General features: G+C 42.9%; 1 protein-coding gene across 1 annotated transcript in view; it reads left to right on the top strand.

The window, feature by feature from the left end:
* EZH1 (enhancer of zeste 1 polycomb repressive complex 2 subunit) overlaps window positions 1-20,467 on the top strand; it is a 212,296-nt gene that overhangs the window by 163,194 nt on the left and 28,635 nt on the right. Inside the window, exons 15-18 of the mRNA XM_082271240.1 lie at window positions 4,674-4,714; window positions 8,401-8,526; window positions 11,628-11,806; window positions 19,229-19,324. Coding sequence (XP_082127366.1) covers window positions 4,674-4,714; window positions 8,401-8,526; window positions 11,628-11,806; window positions 19,229-19,324 — 442 coding nt within the window. The remainder of the gene's footprint in view (window positions 1-4,673; window positions 4,715-8,400; window positions 8,527-11,627; window positions 11,807-19,228; window positions 19,325-20,467) is intronic.

Raw genomic sequence — 20,467 nt, 5'->3', positions numbered from 1 at the left:
AGGGATAGAAGAACTGGGTGGAGATGACATCACTGGAGAAAGAAGACACATTACATTGGAGCTATGATGGGGGACATTCTTCATTTTTAATAAAGGACTTGTCAGAAACTGTCTCTTATTTCTTTTTAAACTGCACTGCTTTTTTTGGGATGAAGGGGTAGGGGTACAATATACTCCATACTCACTCACATAGGGGGGCCAGGATGGGGGGGCTTCCAGATTGCCTATAAGTCCCCTACCTGCAGACCCCACAACCACCGCCAAGGGTTGTCAGGAAGAGGCCCTTGTCCCTATCAACATGGGGACAAGGTGCTTTTGTGTGGGGGGTCGCAGAGCCCTGCCTGCCCCAAAGCACCGACCCCCCCATGTTAAGGGCATGTGGCCTGACATGGTTCAGCAGGGATCCCCTTGCCCTCCCCCCATTCCTGACCTGCCAGGCTGCGTGCTCATATAAGAGTCTGGTATGGATTTTGGGGTCTGGTATGGTCTTGGGGAGGGGGGGGGGCCACAATTTTGGCATGAGGTTCCCCCCCTCAACATTCATACCAGACTCAAAGGGCCTGGTATGGTCAGAGCAAAGTCGGATCTTGTTCATTGAAGTTGCATGGAAGTCGGACAAGAAGTCGTAGGGCAGAGTCTGATCGGAAGTCGTCCGACTTCCATGTCGGAGCAGTGTGAACTGTTGAAGCAGTGTGAATGTGGAAATCCTCCCAGCTGTGTCATTGTGTTTTGATAGCAGTGGAGTCAGTGTTCAAAAAATCTTTCTAAGGCCCCTTATCTTGCTTCTCAGTCACTGGCGTTGAGGGGATGGTAGTTGAAACACAAGTCCTAAAGGATAGGGTTATTTCTGCCTCCCACTATTCTCAGAGCAAAGAAATCCAACTCCAGCAAGATTTACCATCGCGCATGATGTAAAGGCCTTTCTTCAGTCTGGTCTTGTCCAGGGTCTTGCCCTGAGTACCTGCAAGGGACAAGTTTCTGCCTTATCCATTCTCTTCCAGAAACCTCTTTTCTAATAATCCCTAATCAAGACTTTTCTCCAGGAGGTTGCTCATTTAAAGAGGAGTTTCAGCCCCCACCAAGTACAAATACTGCAGCTGCTGACTTTTAATATTAGGACACTTACCTGTCCAGGGACCCCGCAATGTCAGCACCCCAGCTGATTTTTCAGTCGGCTCTCGGGTGCTTCCGCCGCCATTCCTTGTAAGGGAAACCGGCAGTGAAGCCTTGCGGCTTCACAGCCAGTTCTCTACTGTGCATGCGCGAAGCACGCTATGCTTTGTGAATGGCCCGGGGGCTGCTGGGGGAGGAGGAAGGGGGGCTGAACCTCCAGAGGACCTCGCCGCAGCGAGATCACCTAGAATTGGGAACATGTACCTGTTAAAAACAGGTACCCGCTCCTCCCCGAAAGGTTCCAAATGTGGCACCAGAGGGGGAAGAGGAGGCAAACAAGTGGCGCTTCCCCTTTTGGGTGGAGCTCTGCTTTAAATCCCCCAAATTTGATCTGTATCACCTTGGGATCAAATCTCAATTTTGTGCTGTTTGTTCTTCAGAGATCCCTCTTTGAATCGCTTGGAGACATTCCTTTGAAAGACTTCATGTGTAAGCCCCCGGTCACACCGGTCCGACTTCAGGTACTGAAGTAGCATCTAATGTGTTTCTATGGCAGTGTCTTAATAGGTACAATTTCAAGTAGTGCAATTTGGGGAGTAGTTCATGCATTACTTTTTCAGAACTTCAGCACAATTTCACTGCCATGGACTATAATGTAAATCGTGCTGCAAATCTTACCTGTGTCTATATCAGCACTTCTTGAGCCTGAAAGAAAGTAAATATTAACCCTTTGCTAGTTAAACTTTTGTTCAAAACATGGCTTTGATATCAGATCCCTGCACAGCCTGACCATCCCTGTTCCTCTCTGTGACATAGATAGCCCTTTAAATTGTTACAAATCCCACCAAAGTAGTGCTGAAATAGTATTAAATCGTGCTTGAAATTGCACCACTTTAAATCTTACCTTGAGTGACTGCAGGCTAAAGTTGTCTTCCTGGTTGCTATTATGTCTGTTAGGCATAATTCTGAGTTGGCAGCTCTTTCTTGTATATAGCCTTTCTTGATTTTGCAAATGGCTAACGTGGTTTTGATACCAAAATCTTCTTTTTTTTACCTAAGGTGGTCTCCTCTTTTTTTCCTCAATGAGGACATTATCCTTTCTTCCCTTTTTACTGCTCCAAAACATGACAAGGAAATTGCCTCACACTGAGTGTTGTTAGGGCTGTCAGGATCTACTTGGAAGCTATGGCCTCTGTCCTACCTTAAGGTCCTTGCAGAGGGCATTCTGTTTTACACTTCATCATTGCTAGGTTAATCAGACAACTTATTTCCAAATCCTTGAAGGTGCTCCAGGTTTTCTTAACCCTTGTGTTTTTTGTGGGCCTGTTGGCAGTTCTGTGTTTCTATCTTGTTGCCCATCCCTTGGTCTATGCATATTACTCATGTGTCCTGCACTGTACGAATAGGATAATAGGAATTTTGACTTCTGTATCGTGAAGTACAGTACAGGACACCGGTCCCTCCCCTCTTTCTTGATCACTCCTTGTTGCTTGCTAAAAAACTGGATTCTCATTGACTGGGTAGGGTTATATAAATGTGCACTAGGGATAGTCCTAGCAAGTTTTTTTTTTTTTTGCCAGTGTCAAATCACCTGAAGGAAGCCTGCATACAACCCATGGTCTAAGAATACATGTCCTCTTTCCTGTATTGTATTCCAAGATGAGGAATTTACAGATCAATTCAAATTTCTAGTTTCTGTTAGTACTGATTTCCTTAGAAGCCCAACTCTAGGATAATTGTAAACCCCCTTTACCTCCCTCTCTCTGGTTGCTGGGTTTAGGATAAAAATAAAAAAAAGTCCCTGTGTTCACCTACCTTTAAGAAGAGTTCCACAAATTTTACAAAAAGTAAAGATGCTGACTTTTAATAAAGACACACTGTCCCAGGATCCAGCGATTGTGGTCGCCCGAACCCTTGGTCCTCTCCCCCACGCTGGCTTTACAACTGTGGGCACCCGGCTGTGACAGCTCGCTGCTTCACAGCCGGGTGCGCACTGTGCAAGTGCAAGTCGCACTGCGCCTCCTGAATGGTCAATCTATCTTCTGGGACCTGTCCTGTGACGTGTCCCAGAAGATTGCATGAGGGAGGGGTAGAGAACTCCTGCTCGGATTGCCTAGGTGATCAAAGCGGAAGTGGGAACAGGTACCTGTTCCCCCCCAAGAAAAATGACATGCCGAATGTGGCATAGGAAGGGGGTGGGGGCATAAAGCAGAACTTCCCCTTTTGGGTGGAGCCCTGCGTTAAAGCACAGTCATGTGATTATCCAGACCAGGCAATAATCATGTTATTATTGCGGGGTCTTTTATAGATGTGGTCTTTTTCCTGGTGTCCGCTTCACTGCCTGCATTAGGCCGACAATTATCAATGGCTGGCTAGCGGAGCATTGTCTTCAGACTGAGAGGAGTGAAGGGTATTGGCTGGCATGAGTTAACATGCCACTCTGGACTAGTGATTACTGCAGGCAGGAATAGCATCAGCAAGAAATCTGGATAGGGGAACTTGGGTGAGTATAACTCACTTCATCAGAGAAAAAATACGGAACACCTGGGTTTGAAGGGGTTGGGAGGAAACAATGAGAAAAATCGATTTTGACTAGAGTTGGGCTTTAAGTCTCAGTTTACACTAATGCGATGCGGGAAATGCACAAGATTTGCTGCGTTTCCCAGCATCGCATCGCAATCTAAGCAATTGGCATCCATGACATCTAATGCAAGTGTCAATGTTATCCTAACGACACTCTGAAACAGAACACAGAGCAATTTCCAGAATGCTATTCTGGTGTGGAGGAAAAAAGGTTTTCTGCACCATTTTGGTGCAGATGCAATGCAACATCAGCCACACAAACTGTATGGCTAAAATCGCAAAGACATCGCATGTAATGTGCACAGGAATGCGGTGGGAATCACATGCAATATCTGCAATCGCACCAGTGTGATTCTAGCCTTAAAGCCCTGTACACACGTACCGATTCTCGGCCGTAAATATTCGTCCGACAACCGATCAGGCGATTGTAGGCTTGTTAGTATGATGCTTCCGACAGCCGACAGCGCATTTTCGGCCGAACAGAATCTGTCGTGCAGGCATTAAAATTTTTGTTGGCCAACACCAGAACGGCCGATTGTTCGCCAGTCCGTACAGATTTCGGCCGACAGACCGCAGATTTGCAAGACTGGGCATGCTCAGAAAAGAAAAAACACAGGGAAAGTTAACCATCACATGACATCACTTCTGCAGTCGGCTGTTGTTGGCCGACAAAATTCGTGTGCAGTCTTTTGCAGTTTTCAACAGACACGACAGCCCTGGACAAAAGACGGCCGATCGTTCGGCCGACGATCAGTACGTGTGTACGGGTCACCATTCCAACTTACCTCTTCAAGGAATGGGGACACATTGGCATGTAATTCACAGTAAAGATAGACATTGGTCTTCATCTCCTGTGAATAAATGATGCACCCCAAAGATGTTTGTATTAACAAATTTAAAATAACTTCTTTGCTGGCAAATGTAAGTGTAGGGAATGAAAGTGATTAGCCGTTTAAATGATTTTCTTCTATTTCTAGATTGTGGGCTGCACATTGCAGAAAGATTCAGCTTAAAAAAGGTATGTGTACCATACTAAATCAAATGTATCATAAAGTATGTATTTCAGCAGAAGGGAATTCAGTACTGGGTTGGTAATATGTTTGTAGTGCTTTGCTTCAGACCCCACCAACTCCCCCCCCCCCATCTCCCCTTTGTGGCCCCCCACTGGCAGTATTTTGTGCATTTTTTAATATACTTTTTCTTGAGATGTTCTGAGCGGTCATATAATGCTGCAGGGTCTTTCACTTGCTCAATAATGCAAGGATGCCCCCTTAGGTACGCCCATGACCCCATACATCTTGATGTCCTCAATCTTCTGGTTTAAAGTGATTTTTCCCCATTTAAAAATAAAAAATAAAAGTCAGCAGCTGCAAATACTGTTCTGCCGTTCTCTGGTGCTAGCATGTTAGCTGTGGACAGCCAGGTGTGATTCCTCGTGGCTTCACAGCTGGCTGCCCACTTTGCATGCTCGAGTTGCACTGCGTTTTGTGAATGGTTCCGTAGTCTTCTGGGTCCTGTGATGTGTCCCAGAATGCTGCAGGCAGAGAGAGGGGGGAAGATAACTTCCAGTGTATACTCTGTGGTGATATGACCGGAAGTGGAAGTGGGTACCTGCTTCCCCTCCCCTTCCCAAAAAATAGTAGAGGGGATGAAGGGTGAAGTTCCACTATGAGTGATGCTGGGCGCCATTCTACTGTGGACATCTTGTGGCAGAAAAGAGGTACTAGGGGGTACAGTTTAGGATTAAAGAAAGTGGGTATTGCAGCCTGAGCTTGTTGGGGACATTTTTAGGGGAAAATGTAGCATAAAGTAGGCTTGACAGTCTAACTCAAGTCAGTGCCGGTGTAACGTTAAAAAACCATACCTCGTTAGAATTCCATACCCTCGTCACTTCCGGTCTGAAACAGCTGAGCGGCGCAGCAGTGCGCATGCTCAGAGCCCCGGATACGTCATTGCACAGCAGAGAAGTTCAGAAGTACGCATGCTCGGAGGGAATGAAATTATTACAGAGTGTGTGTAATGTTATACTTGCAGCGGTTACATTAAAACAGTTCGGCGGCAACATCAATAATCTCCTCTCCTATCCCTGACACTTCCCTCATCTCGGCTAATAAATATAAAAGCGGTGGCGTGTGTATGAAATGTAAATGACGGAGATGTCGGCTCCGTGATCCGCTTTTATATTTATTAGCCGAGATCAGGGAAGTGACAGGGGAAGAAGCGGAGATGACTCATAGTGCAGAGGAGCTGTTTTAATGTAACGGCGGCAAGTGTAACATTATACACACTACTGTGAGAAATCCATACCCTCCGTAGGTGCACCGGAAGTGACGAGGGTATGGTTTTCTCACGGGTATGGTTTTTTCATGGAACACCGGTTCACACTATTGAGATCACAGACATTGCATATGATTCGGAGCACACTGCTCCTAAAATCACATGCGATGTCTGTGCGGTGTGAGTTCAGCCATACAGTTTGTATGGCTGAATTCATACCGCAATCGCAGTGAACACGCACAGGACCCTTTTTTTGGTCCACAGCAGAATCCGATCGCATGGTGGTTCACACCAGTGCGATCCGATTCCTGTGCGAACTTTCAGATTGCACTGCGATATGCGATCTGATCTGGGGGTGTCGTTAACTTTGAATTGACACCCCCAGCATATCGCATATGGCAGTGTGAACTGCCTGTGCTGCTGATGCGATGCGGGAACACGCAGTTTATTCGCAGTGTACCTGCATCCCAATAGTGTGAACCGGGACTTAAACCTTTTTTTTTTTAGTTTAGTTTTGAGTAGATTTAGGAAGAGTGAACATGGCAAGTTTTTTTTTTTTGGCTGTTTGTGACACCACTGGAGATCAATTATCACAGGGACAGGAAGACACAGGCAAAAATAACTTTCTAGAGGTACTAATTCTTCATTTATTGAAAAAGAGTCAGTGTGGTTGATTTACTAAAACTGGGGTGTGCAAAATCCGACACAGCTGTGCATAATAACCAATCGGCTTCTACCTTCAGCTTTTTCAATTAAGCTTTGCCAAACAATTCTGGTAGCTGATTGGTTTGTGTGCAGAGCAGAGTTGTATAAAGTACTCAAAACCCATACTTGAGTAAAAGTGCTCGATCAAAAAGTGACTTGAGTAGAAGTACTAAAGTATTCAATATTTTTTGTACTTACGTATTGCAAGTAGTTTTTTTAAAAATTTTGCTACTCAAGTACTGAAAGTAAAAGTACCAGTAGTTTTGAAAAATAATTGCTACTCAAGTACTGAAAGTAAAAGTACAAGTACTGTGTTATTTAGTTATTAAAGAAAGAAGTCAAAAGTTTGAACATCATATTGTTTTTTATTATTTCAAATGCAGCTTTTATTTATACATACAGTAGCATTTATTTTCATATGCGCTGATAATACACATGTTTTGAACTTCATGAAACCTGCCATCTACTGTTCTGGCAGTGGTAACTTTTATAATAGTAACTAGTAACTATGCAGCACAAAAAAAAAATATCGGAGTAGAAGTATTGAAATCATCGAAAAAATGTAGTGAAGTAAAAGTGGAAGTAGGAGAAAAAAATTCTACTCTAGGAAAGTACAGATACCGCCTTGCGGTAGTTAAGTACAGTAGTGAAGTAGTTCTACTTAGTTACTATACATCTCTGGTGCAGAGCTGCACCTGATTTTGCATAGAAATCTGTTGTTGGTAAAGGCAGTCTACATCACATGTGTGATATGATGATTTAACCTTAGCCGTATTTTATCTAGTTCAGTGGTTCTTAACCTTGTTGGAGGTACTGAACCCCATCAGTTTCATATGCGCATTCACCGAACCCTTCTTAATTGGAAAAATAAAATATGATTTTTTCAAATTCAAAACATAGGTATACATTTAGGTATATATTTATACATAGGTGCACAAAATGAACAAAACCATTAAAGAATAAGGCAGACTAGCCTTTTCATCGAATTGGACTCTCCTCACCTTGAATCCAGTGAGCGTTGTGTTCTTGTATTTTCCATCTCCATGCAGCTTAAGGAAGTGTTCTCTTAGTTTTGCCGGTGCTAGACTAGAATTGCTCAACTTGGCATTGCAAATCCTGCAGTTAGGACGCTGACTCCCATCACGTTCCGTTATACATGTGAATTGTACATATTCGTTTGACCATTTTCTTTTTTTGCTCGACATAGTTAGTATGAAGGGATTAATATTAAGTAAGAAATCACACGACGTACCATCACGACAGTTACAATTCGACTACTGGGCACGCCAAATTCCCTGCAGCACAGATAGGCCAAGCGATGTTGCGTGATCACCTGCAGCCAATGAGCGGGGCGTGTCATCGCGAATCATATGAGTCGGGTGTGTGTCTTGACCTCCGCCGAACCCGCAAGACTGACTCACCGAACCCCTGGGGTTCGATCGAACCTAGGTTAAGAACCACTGATCTAGTTGCAAGACTTCAGAAAAAACTAACCCCCTCTACCCCCCCCCCCCCCCCCAAAACCCACAGCTAGACAGTTTCACACTGTAATTGAAACAGAAACTGGCAAGGGAAAAGGGGGAGGGGAATTTTTCTTCTGGACAGTTTCTACACAAGTCCCACTTGTGTTTTGTTGCCTACAGATGCAGATTGGAAGAACATGTTAAAATTTGGTGAATAAAAATTTTAAAAACTAATGAACATTTTTTTTTTTATAAATAGACAATTCATCCAATCAGGTGTTCAACTACCAGCCCTGTGACCATCCAGATCGTCCTTGTGATAGCACTTGTCCATGCATCATGACACAGAACTTCTGTGAAAAATTTTGTCAGTGCAATCCTGACTGTGAGTAACACACCATTAAAGTACAAGATTTATTTGAAGCTACTTCTTTCATTTTGCAATTGGTAGGCAGGATTGATTGTTGATAGTAGAATGAATGGAGACTATCCTACTATAGAAATTATAAAATGCAATAATATCTGAACTTTTGGTGCCAGCGCTTAGGAGTCTATGTAATAAAAAGTTCCTTGTGCAAATGCAACAAACATCCGCACATTTAGAATAAAAATCCCTGCATTGTCTGTAATATATGTAGTTCCTATATCGTCATCGCCAGCTAGTGACCATAATGCACTTTCCCCGCATAAAGACCTGAATCTGGAAAACAAAATCTTTATGGCCACTAGATGGTGTTGATGATATAGGAACTACATATAGAGAAAATGTGGGGATTTTGGTTCTAGCACAGATGCTTCGAACATCCATGCAACAAATATTTTATACATAGGCCTCTTAGAAATAAACTTTAGTAGTATATTTAAATGTTTAATTTGCTTAAATTAAATTTGATGTGTCTAAAATAAGTCTGGTTCTGATGGAAGATGTTTTATTAACACATGGCTCACTTGCTGTGGAAATGCCAGGAAGTACTGAGCTACAGGGAAAGAGCTTGTACACTTAAACTCCATGTTTGGTGTTTTGGTATTAAGTCTTGGAACTTGATTGCAATGCCACCTTGCCTGGAGATTGTATTTTCTATTTAATGTAAATCTAAAGCGAAAAATGTTCTTTAATATTTTGAATAGAATATTGGATAGTTAAAACCTGTGTCCCATTGGGGAGATTTTCCTTTACCTTCTGTCCTGTAGACAACAGGGAGTGAAAGGAACTCTCAGACCCTAACACACTGCAATTTGGGTGTACAAGCTTGGTACAACCAACTTTATATTTGCCAAAACGATATAATAGAAGGAATAATGTAAATACTGTGGCGCTAATCCTATATAAAATGTCCCAAAATAGCTGGACGAAGCAGTCCTTTAGTGTCCACTTCAAACGGAAGAAAATGTGGGAGACCGCAGACCCGGAGAACCGCCACCAAGCACACTAATCACACCGCCTCTTACCAAATGGAAATGACCTCCATTACAGAGATCCGATATGGCCAAATGTGTAGGGACAGAAAGCGATCCTCCTTCCAATAATGCAGGGCTCACAGATTCATCCGTGTACCAAATATAAAATAGAAAGCAGGACACTTTCATAGCGTAGACTGCATAAATCTTTTAATTTCACGCAAGATTAAGAACACATACAGTAAAAACGAACAAAACATGCATCTTAGCTGTTGATCTGTGTTCCTTCTCCGTGCGCTGTGCTGTGTTCCGAAAACCACCAGAAAGATGGCCGCTACGTCGCCTCCACGTATCGGCGTGCGTCACCGTGAGCGCCACCCGACGCGTTTCGTCATCAGCAGATGTCTTCTAGGGGTGTGGTCTCACGGTACACAATGGTATAAATAGCGGTGGAGGAGGACAGAACTCGTAGAACAAACAGGAAACCAGACATGAACACATGCGTTCCAAAAGCCGTAAATCCCCTACATCCGGATGTAACTGATTATATCCAGAGAACCCAAGGTTATTGACAACCAATAGATTCAATAACAAACAAATCAATTAAGACTATAAGGGGTAGTATGTTAAGATCCCTCAAACCATAATACAGAGGACAATATTGAAAAAAAGAAACTCAATGTTACTACCGAAACCCGGAAGAGACGGCGCCATCTAGCGGTCACAGCACAGAACACACCGAAGGAGCACCATTAAACACCACATAACAAAAAAGCAAAATCACAAATTTAAAACCACAAATATCATATATAAAAAAAGAGAGATATATAATAGAAGGACCTGCCTAAACTATCCAATCAATCTGTATCTAAACAGAAGGACTGTTGACCTTTTGGAAGATTTCCCCTCTATTCTTGTTCTGGTGATATCCGGTGAATGTTGAATTTACCCTCGCTTTCAGTCACGGTGACAGTCGTCACTAAGACAAACGGAGGCAGTGAAGCTTGCTAGCAGAGACACAGAGAGCAATAAAAACCTGTCAGGGATTCTAAACCTCACATCTCTGTAACAGAAAAAAGTTTCTCTTTCGTTCATTGACGGACACAGCTCTATATCTTCTTGACCCTTGGGTTATGCTGCCCCCTACAGGAGTAGGACGCTAGGTGGAAAAAAGTTTGACTACGTCTATAGGGCTGTCCCAGGAGGTATACTCCCACTTCCTGCTAAAGGTATTCAGTTGTGTAACAAGCAGTGTCAGAAGAACATATGACCCAAATCATTAGAAGGGTGGGTACTGTGTCTGTCAATGAACATCAGAGAAAAGGATTTTACGGTAAGACAAAAATCCAGTTTTCTCTTTGGTTCATTGACTGACACAGCTTCATATCTTCTTGACCCTTGGGACGTCCCAAAGCAGTGTCAACATGAGGGGTGGGAAGAACACAGCAATAAACATACTTCCCAAAGTCTAAATGTAGCCAACCAGGTAAAACAGGAGCTCAACCAGGTACAACTGGAGCTCACTTGACAAAAAAGTTCACCCTCCAAAAGGACTACTCCCCCCCCCCCATATCATCTTAATTTGTTGTTAAGTCATGACCTCCACAGGCACCTACAGTATATTATTTTCTCTCTCTCAATAAGTAATTCCTTTGTACTGTTTATTTTAGTACTTTTGTATTTGTGCTGTAACTTCCTAACAATACAGAAAAGTAGTTACAAGAAAAATGTTTGCCCTTACATGTTAATGCTTCAGATTTTCCAGTCAATCCTTTCACCTGCTAGATGATGCTGAAGGCATGCTGTTTACATGGAAAAACAATAGCATGTACCCGACCAAAATGCTTGTTCAGTAAGGCACACTTACTGTAAGTAGAGTGTAAAATACAATAACCTTTTTGAGATTTTCCCTTTCATTAAAGTATTTCTCTGTAGGTCCCCTGTATGTAATTTGCTCCTTCATGAGGTAGATATTTTGGGGTTCATTACTTTGGTACAATTTTGCTTAACAATCTGCATTTTGTATTGGACAGCTTGTCTGATCACTGGTCTTTTATATTTGGGTTAGCCTCCTGTGTTCCCCCACAGGTCAAAACCGCTTCCCTGGATGCAGATGTAAGACACAGTGCAATACCAAACAGTGTCCATGTTATCTGGCTGTCCGTGAGTGTGACCCTGATCTATGCTTCACCTGTGGTGCCTCTGAGCACTGGGACTCCAAGATTGTGTCCTGCAAGAACTGCAGTATCCAGCGGGGCCTAAAAAAGGTTTGTTACTTGGGAACTGGGTGTAAAATGCATTGGGAGGCTTCCTTAATATAGGTTTTAAAGGTATTTCATTGAGTTGTAAAGTCATTTTTGTGTGACTTTTTCAATATGTCTAGCTATTAAAACTTGAAATGATTGATATCTTACAGGTTTAGGATCATTCTTGATTCATAACACAAGGTCATGTTTTTTATTTGTCACTGAAAGTATGATGAAAGTATGATAGTTATTTGTTTAACCCTTTCATTGCCAGAACAATTTTTCCAATTTTTACACATTCAAATTGGCAGTTTTGGTTCAAAAATTACTTTAAATCTCCAAAACATGAGATACATGCTGTAAGCATAGGCCTTGTAGAGTAAAAAGATGGTAGTTGCAATTTTCTTCCATTCCATTCATCCATTGAGAGACAGGAATTCCAAAACAATTGTGTTATACCTCCGCCTACAAGAGGCTGGGAGACTGGCAAACTGGGAAAAAAACAGTGCAATCCAGCCCCCTGTATAACTGCTCCACTACTGATCACGCCTCACTTTTTGCTGTAATGTGATAGCTTTAATAAACTTTTGGACACTATTTTGAATATCCACAGTGTGCTTGCAATATATGCATTAACTTTGGAAGAAAGAAGGGTGAAGAAGAGCTCAGCTTTCAAATACCCGGACATAACATAAGCAAGCGTGGGCAGTGATAGATAATCATCTAACATCCAAGGAGAAACAAAGTTGCCAAGATGATGGATCAGTAAAATGTAACAAAGTTTAATGACACAACACAAATCCAGACTTACATGGAGGCAAGGGGAGAGCAGCTTCGAGGTGGAGGATGAACATCCACTCTACAACAGCAAGGACTGTGGATCGATGAAGCTGGGTGATGGAGAGCCAAACCGGTCAAAAACCATGCCACTGATGGCATCTGTACCGGCCTGCCTCAGACATTCTCTGCTACAACCGATGCCAGGAAGAAAGTGAGTGGGCATTCGCATTCGGGAACCTTGAAGTTATTCTCCCCTTGCCTCACTGTAAGTTTGAATATGTAAAACAAGGTGCGTACAAGAGCAATAGCCCACATAAGCACTAGCAGCGCTAAATAAACCTATCTGGCACAGGGTAGCGGATATATAGCTATATACATTCAGCAAGTGGATCCTTGTGGACCAATATTGTTTGTAAAGTCCATAAAAGTTCTTAGGGTGGAGTCCTACAGAAAACAAGGTGCTTGGAAGACTTAGTGATCTGATGTTTATAGTAAGAACCAGTGCTGTATAACACAGAATCTTCCTTGCTGATCCCACAGTAGCCACCAAGATCCTTCACCGCACTGCTGTGCTCCCCCCTATAGTGTGCACACGTACCCTTAGCACTTGGGGAAAGCGCTCTATTCATCCAGAGATCCTCCACTTAATGATGGCGATCCACCTTAACCTTCAGATCCAATTGGTAGGGCAATGGTCAGCACTTCCTCCTCTCCTCTCACATGCAAAGAGAACGACAGGGACCCATAGCGTAATATGCACACACTAAACATTTATTAATAATTAAAATCACACTCACATGGGATGAGACGTAATTAGGCAGAAAAACATGTCCAAGGCAATATCCCGGTCCTCCCACCGTCAACGTAGTCCCCACTGAGCCGCACGATATAGGTGATCCTGCCAACGATTTCCCAAAAAACGTCCGGACTCTAATGGCGTGACCCGGGGGCTCCTAGGATATTCCAAATGTACCAAAAAGGCCGCGTGCTCACGCCTGACGCGTTTCGTCTGCACGGACTTCTACTGAGGGCCCAAATATTGGTGCCACATAGCACCCATCCTTGGCATCCTGTACATATCCCCACCCCCCCCCCCCCCTTAACGTGGAGATGTTGGAGGCACCATTTGACATCAGACAATGTACTCGGGAAAGGGCAGCATTGGCATTTTGATGCTGTCTCCTAGGTCTGTGCTCTACTTTAAAGTTGAACTCCTGCAGAGAAAGGAACCATCTCATCACCCTGGCATTGGCCTGCTTTTTTTCTCTCATCCAGGTCAATGGGGCATGGTCTGACACTAGGCAAAACCTCCTGCCTAGCAAAAAGTACCGCAGAGAGTCCAGAGCCAATTTGACGGTGAAACACTCTCACTCCACCACAGCGTAGTTTTGCACCTCCACCGTCTGTTTCCTACTGAGAAAAATTATAGGGTGCTCTTTCTAATTGACCACTTGAAACAATACCACTCCTAAGCCCTCAGTTGAGGCATCTGTCTGCACCACAAACTCCTTAAAAAAATCAGGAGGCACAGCACAGTCTTAAGCTTCTGAAAAGCTTCTTCGGAATCTGCATTCCACTTTAACATTACTGACTTCCTGCCTTTTGTTGTCCTTTAACGGTCGAGGTGCCAAAGTTGGGGAGGAACCTCCAGTAGTAGCCAACAATGCCTAAAATTGCTGTAACCTGTTTTTTGGTTAGGGGACTGGGTCAGTTCTGTATGGCTTCCACCTTATTCGATCGAGGTTTCACTAGCCCCTACCCTGAATAGTACCCTAGATACTTGGCCTCCTCATCCCAATCACGCACTTCTCAGGATTTATTGTGAATTTTGCTTTTTTCATGGAGTCTATGATTGCCTGAAGCCGTAGGAAGATGGGACACAATCGGTACTGAAAATGACAGTGTCATCCAGGTAGACCGGTTTTCTCTCTGGCTTCTCTGGTGTGGGGAATCTGCCAGTACCCTTTTGTGAGTTCCAATGTGGTAATGTACCGGACGGGACCAACCTCTCAATGAACTCATCTACCCGAACATCGGATAAGCATCAAGTGCAGGGTGCCATTGGGTTTTGGTACCAAAACGATTGTACTTGGCCACTCACTCTGCGATTCTTTAATGACATCAAGCTCAAGTGTTCTTTTCACCTCTTAGGACACTTCCTTTCTATCTGCTTCTGGGATACGTTATGGCTTTAAATGGATCTTTACATTGATGTCTGTTAAAATGTCATGCTTGATGTTGTTGGTTATACCAGTCAATTCTCAAAACATTTCTCTGCAGAAACTCTTTTGCTTGTTGGGTTTGTAGCAGCAACCTGCAGCAGAGTAACTCCTGTAGGGTCCTCTGAATTGACACCTACCACAGCGGATACCTCTTCTCTCCAGGGATTTAACAAGTTTATATGATAAATTTGTTACGGTTTCCTCTTTCCAGGCTGGTGTACCTTGTAGTTTACATCACCCACTTTTTCCACCTCCTCAAATGGTCCCTGTCACTTGGCCAAAATGTGCGCTTTACCATGGGGATCAGAACAGCCACCCAGCCTTCCACTTGAAGCTGTCTGGTTGTACACCCTCCTTTTTAGCATCCATAGCCTTCTGAAGATTCTCCCTCACTAACATCATCACTCTAGCCACCCTCTTTTGCATTTGGGAGATATGTTCTGCCACTGTTTTATACAGTGAGGTTTCACTTTCCCACATCTCCTTTATCAGATCAAGCAACCCATGGGGTCTTCGCCCATACACTAGTTTAAATGGCAAAAAGCCTGTGAAGGCTTGTGGAACCTCCCGGATGGCAAAAAGGGCAGGAAGCAACATGTCCCAATCCTTCCCATCTTTCTGGATCACTCTTTCTAGCATCAATTTCAGGGTTTTATTAAACCTCTCAACAATGCCATCTGTCTGCAGGTGAGAGACTGATGTCCGCAACTGCTTGATTTGAAACAGTTTGCATAGGTCTGCCAGCATCTTCAACATAAAAGGGGTACCCTGGTCCATCAATATCTTCTTGGTAAACCTAGTTCTTGAAAACATTTCAAACAACTCACAGGCAGTGACCTTAGAAGAAATTTTCCTTCATCCTCCTCAACCAGTATCCCCTTCAACAATTTTCCCCTTCATCCTCCTCAACCAGTATCTGCAGTAGGCAAAGTTTCTCTTCGTCTTCCCCCAATATGACCTGTAATGAAGAAATTTAATTATCATTTATGTCAACATTATTTGGAATGTTGTTAACATCAACATCAGGATTGTTTGTCGTGGGTCATTCTGGACCAGATGCCCAGTGTCCCCAGTTCTCTTAGCTGTCCAGGAAGTCCATTCTCTACCTGTTTCCAAAGTTCAAGAAACAATGGACATTCCCGGCCCACTATAATATAGTGTATCAAACCTTTCACAACCCCTACTTCTTGTGTCACCGATGTAGGGCCATAAGCAATGGACACCGGGACCAAGGGGTACTCCCTGGTGTCCCCATAGATACATACTACCTGTACAGTCTTACCTACCGGGCCGAGTCTTCCGATCACTCTGCCATGTACCAGTGTCACCATGCTGCCGGAGTCCAGTAGAGCCTTGGCAGGGAGGTGGTTCACCCATACTTTACATTCAAACTGACCTGCAGCCAGGTCAAGATGGGTGGCACATGCTCTTTGGGCATAGAAAGAGGCTCTCCAGCCAGCCCCACACTCCATGGGCTCCTACCTGAGCACTCTGCCCGAGTATGTCCCCAGGACCGGCATCACAAACACTGTATGTTCACCAGTCTTGGAAGATGAGGGAGGTTATCAGCGTCTGGCAGGGCTTTCCTCCTAGGTGCCACAGCTAGCCTCGCTGCCCTTGGGGTGGGTTCCCGACGTTTGGCAGGCCCGAGCAGGTCCTCCACCACTGTATATCTCTCGACCAACATCACCAACTGGTCCATAATTGCAGGATCTCTATGGCTTAGAGCTTCAGTCTATTTGCCTTTAGTAAATCAACCCCTTTATATTCACAGCTACCAGGTTTTATCAAACTTAGTTTGATTATTATGGAGAGTAAGTGTTAGCTTATCATTGATCATGATCCAGGGATTTGAGAGAATAATGGACTTTTTAGCCATGTATATATAAAAAATATAAATTTTGATCTGCGTTAAAACATTGATATACAGTCAAGTTAATAAATATTGGGACATCGACACAATTCTAATCTTTTTGGCTCTATACACCTCCACAATGGATTTGAAACAAACAAGATATGCTTTAATGCTTTAATATGATTTACAACCAAGTATTAAAAAGTGAAAGTTTGATTTAGGTTTGTTAATCCATTACTTTTGGTCCCTTAAAAAGTGTGAGGCACATATACAAACTGTTGTAATTCCTACACCTTTCACCTGATTTGGATGTAAATACCCTCAAATTAAAGCTAAAAGTCTGCAGTTAAAGCACATCTTGTTTGTTTCATTTCAAATCCATTATAGAGCCAACAAGATTAGAATTGTGTCGATGTCCCAATATTTATGGACCTGACTGTATAGTGTATAACAGAAATAAAAAGCATTTTTTTCAGGTAAAACATTGTAAGAATGGCAGACAAGCTAGTTCACCACTCTTGAGCAACCTATTGCATACATGAAATGATACAATTGGTGAATAGTACACCAAGGTTTTCTTGTATCCTCCAGAGAAGGGTTTTCGCTTGTTGTTAATCGATTTCATATGTTCCGCTCTACATGTTTTGTGACCTGTTGCTTCTTCAAGAGCTCAAAACAATCTATTTGAATTTGAACATACTTACTGTATGTATATTACAAATGTGTGCACATCATAATGCCATCATAATTCTCTATAACAAACTTATTCGTAAAAGGGATATCAGGGTCACAACGCTCACCCCCAGGGCACAGAAGGAACCCGGATAAGGCCAGTATGGGGCTTAATTGACTAATGTAATTGATAATTGATTATTCAAATTTATCATGATCCAGTTTAATTTTTATGTGAGATAGTCAAGTGTGACTATTGGTTGGTTTCAGCACCGCATAATGGCTATTCTGGCTGCTAGTATCATATATCATACAAATTAATCTTTTCCTCATTTTAGGGATATCATTGCTTAATTTTTGAAAGCGGGCACTCGGGCTTTAATTGAGAAATACAAGCCGCAGAGGCTGGCGGTTTGTAGTTCTCCCCTCTGTGAATGAATGACGTGGCCGGGTGGGCGGAGCTATGCATGGCTGCATTTTTTTTTTTTTTCTTAATTGTGACGACTAGTTCAGGGAGAAGATCCCCTATGGGATCACTAGGGGAGGTGGGTCGGGGAGTGGCTGCAGCAATGAAAACATGTTACATGTTCCACCCTAAAAACAGGTGAGACATGTAACATGTTCCCAAAGGTGATCTTATCCTTTAAGAGGGGATAAGGTCGCAATATACAGATCTTTGAATAACTTTATAATTGGAAGAAAACTACGAAATCTTAGGTCTCCAAAGAAGACACATGGCTACACAATGAAGTTGGACGAGAAGTAGTTTATTCTTAAACTGTGTAAGAGGTTATTTACGGTCAGAGTGGTAAGGATATGGAGCTCACTTCCACAGCCACAGCTGGTGGTGTCAGTGGGGAGCGTAGATAAACTCAAAATCTTTTAGATGTGTTTCTTAACCCCTTGCCAAACGCCCCATGCAAATATACTGTGGCAGGGCGGATCGGCTGCGCAAAATCACATGATTTTGTGCACGTGGTCTCTGTGTGTCTTTGTTTAGGTGGGCCGCGGGAGGAGGACCTGTCTTACAGGCTGAGAGAGATCAAGAGAAACCCCCGATGTCTCTGTGCCTGTCACAGAACCTTCTCTCCCCCCCCCCCCTCCACAGTGACTAAGCACAGTTAGGCATACATTATCCCTTTGATCACCCCCAGTGTTAACCCCTTCCTTGTCAGTGTCATTTATACAGTAACAGTGCATAATATTTAGCACTGATTACTGTATTAGTGTCACTGGTCCCCAAAAAGTGTAAAAAATGTCAGTTAGGGGTCCGATCTGTCTGCCGCAATGTCGCAGTCCCGCTAAGAATCGCTGATCGCCACCATTACTAATAAAAACAAAAAAAAATATTAAGTCCAAAAATCTATCCCGTAGTTTGTAAACGCTATAACTTTTGCGCAAACCAATTAAAATACACTTTTTGGGTTTTTTATTTTTACCAAAAATATATGTATATATATACAAATTGGCCTAAACTAATAAAAAAAAAATTAGATTTTTTTATTGGGAATGTTTTATAGCAGAAAGTAAAAAATATGGTGTTTTTTTTCAAAATTGTCGCTCTTTTTTTGTTTATAGCGCAAAATCTAAAAACCTCAAATACCACCAAAAGAAAGCTGTATTTGTGGGGACAAAAAGGACATCAATTTTATATGGGTACAGCGTCGCACGACCGCGCAATTTTCTGTTAAAGTAACGCAGTGCCGAATCGCAAAAATTGGCCTGGTCATTAAGGGGGTAAAACCTTCCGGAGCTGAAGTGGTTAATGAACACAGGTACAGGGTTATTAAAAATGGTAGTGAAGATTTCTGCCAAACGAGAACACAAGGGACACATCTCAGGAGGCTTTATTTATTTTCTTTATTGAGTGCAATGTTCATTATTTACATTACTAAATGTATTTTCTTCTTCTAGCACTTGCTGTTGGCACCCTCTGATGTAGCTGGCTGGGGTACCTTTATCAAAGAGTCCGTTCAGAAGAATGAATTCATTTCTGAGTACTGTGGTGAGGTAAGTAGTTCATTTTCACTCACTTTGAATATTTTGCCGGGACAGCTACTGGGACAAAGTTCAAAGTTGAGGTACAACCCTCAACTACATCTCTAAAGTGTCTTTTCCCTACAGACAGAAAGTGGGCTTACTAAAACTGGAGAGGGCAAAATCTGGTGCACTTTACATGGTAGCTATTCAGCTTCTAACTTTAGCTTGTTCAATTCAAAAACCTGGAAGCTGATTGCTTTCTATGGATAGCTGCACTAGATCTTGCACTCTCCAGTTTTAGTAAATCAACCCGAGTGTGTGGATAAGCTCTTGGCATGCATGGCAACATCATTGATTTTTTTTTTTTTTTAACTTTACAATCTAGCCATGTGGCATGGGACAGAGATGGGTAAGGCAGAGTTCAGTAGTGTAGCAGGCAGGGCTGACAACACTGCTTGGAACTTCATTACAGTAATGGCGCTGTCATCAGCCCAAATAGGAGGAATTTCTGGCACATCAAAAGGTATTTTTCTGTACATGCAGCTTTTTTAAAGGGATAAAATATGTGAAAATGTGTATGTACTGGAGAGATGTACTTTATACCCTGATCAGACATAACTTTATTATTACCCACCTAATATTGAGTAGGCCCCTAAAACAGTCCTGGCCTGTTGAGGCATGGACACGACTAGATCTCTGAAGGTATGCTGTGGTATCAGACACCAAGACGTCAGTAGCAGATCCTTTAAACTGGAACTTTAATTTAAAAAAAATGGGGGCATACAGGATTTTTAATGCAGAAAAGCCTTACTATGTCTCTTTTGCATTAAAGCTGCTTACATGACTCTCTGCCCTGTACACTGAGCTGCGCATGCAGCGTAGAATTTTGGCAATGCCGAGGTGACTGAACTCCCACACATGTGCAAGAGCGATGTCATCTCGACCCGGCCAATTTAAATGGCCCAGGATCGATACTCGGAAGCTGCCGAGCTAAAGATGTCAGTAGCCATCAGAGAGCTCCGGGACATCACAGTGTTGTAAGTCCTGTTGGTTACGAATTTTGGCTTCCTTAGGACTTGTTTTTCCAGCACATCCTGCAGATGCTCAATGGATTGAGATTTAGAGAACTTGGAGAGCAAGTCAACACTTCAAACTTGTTTTGTGTTCCTCAAA

This window comes from Pelophylax lessonae, assembly GCF_965119305.1.
Source record: "Pelophylax lessonae genome assembly, chromosome: 11".
Taxonomy (NCBI): Eukaryota; Metazoa; Chordata; class Amphibia; order Anura; family Ranidae; genus Pelophylax; species Pelophylax lessonae.
Note: the sequence above shows the minus strand (reverse complement) of the source record. Positions and strands in the feature narration are given on the sequence as shown.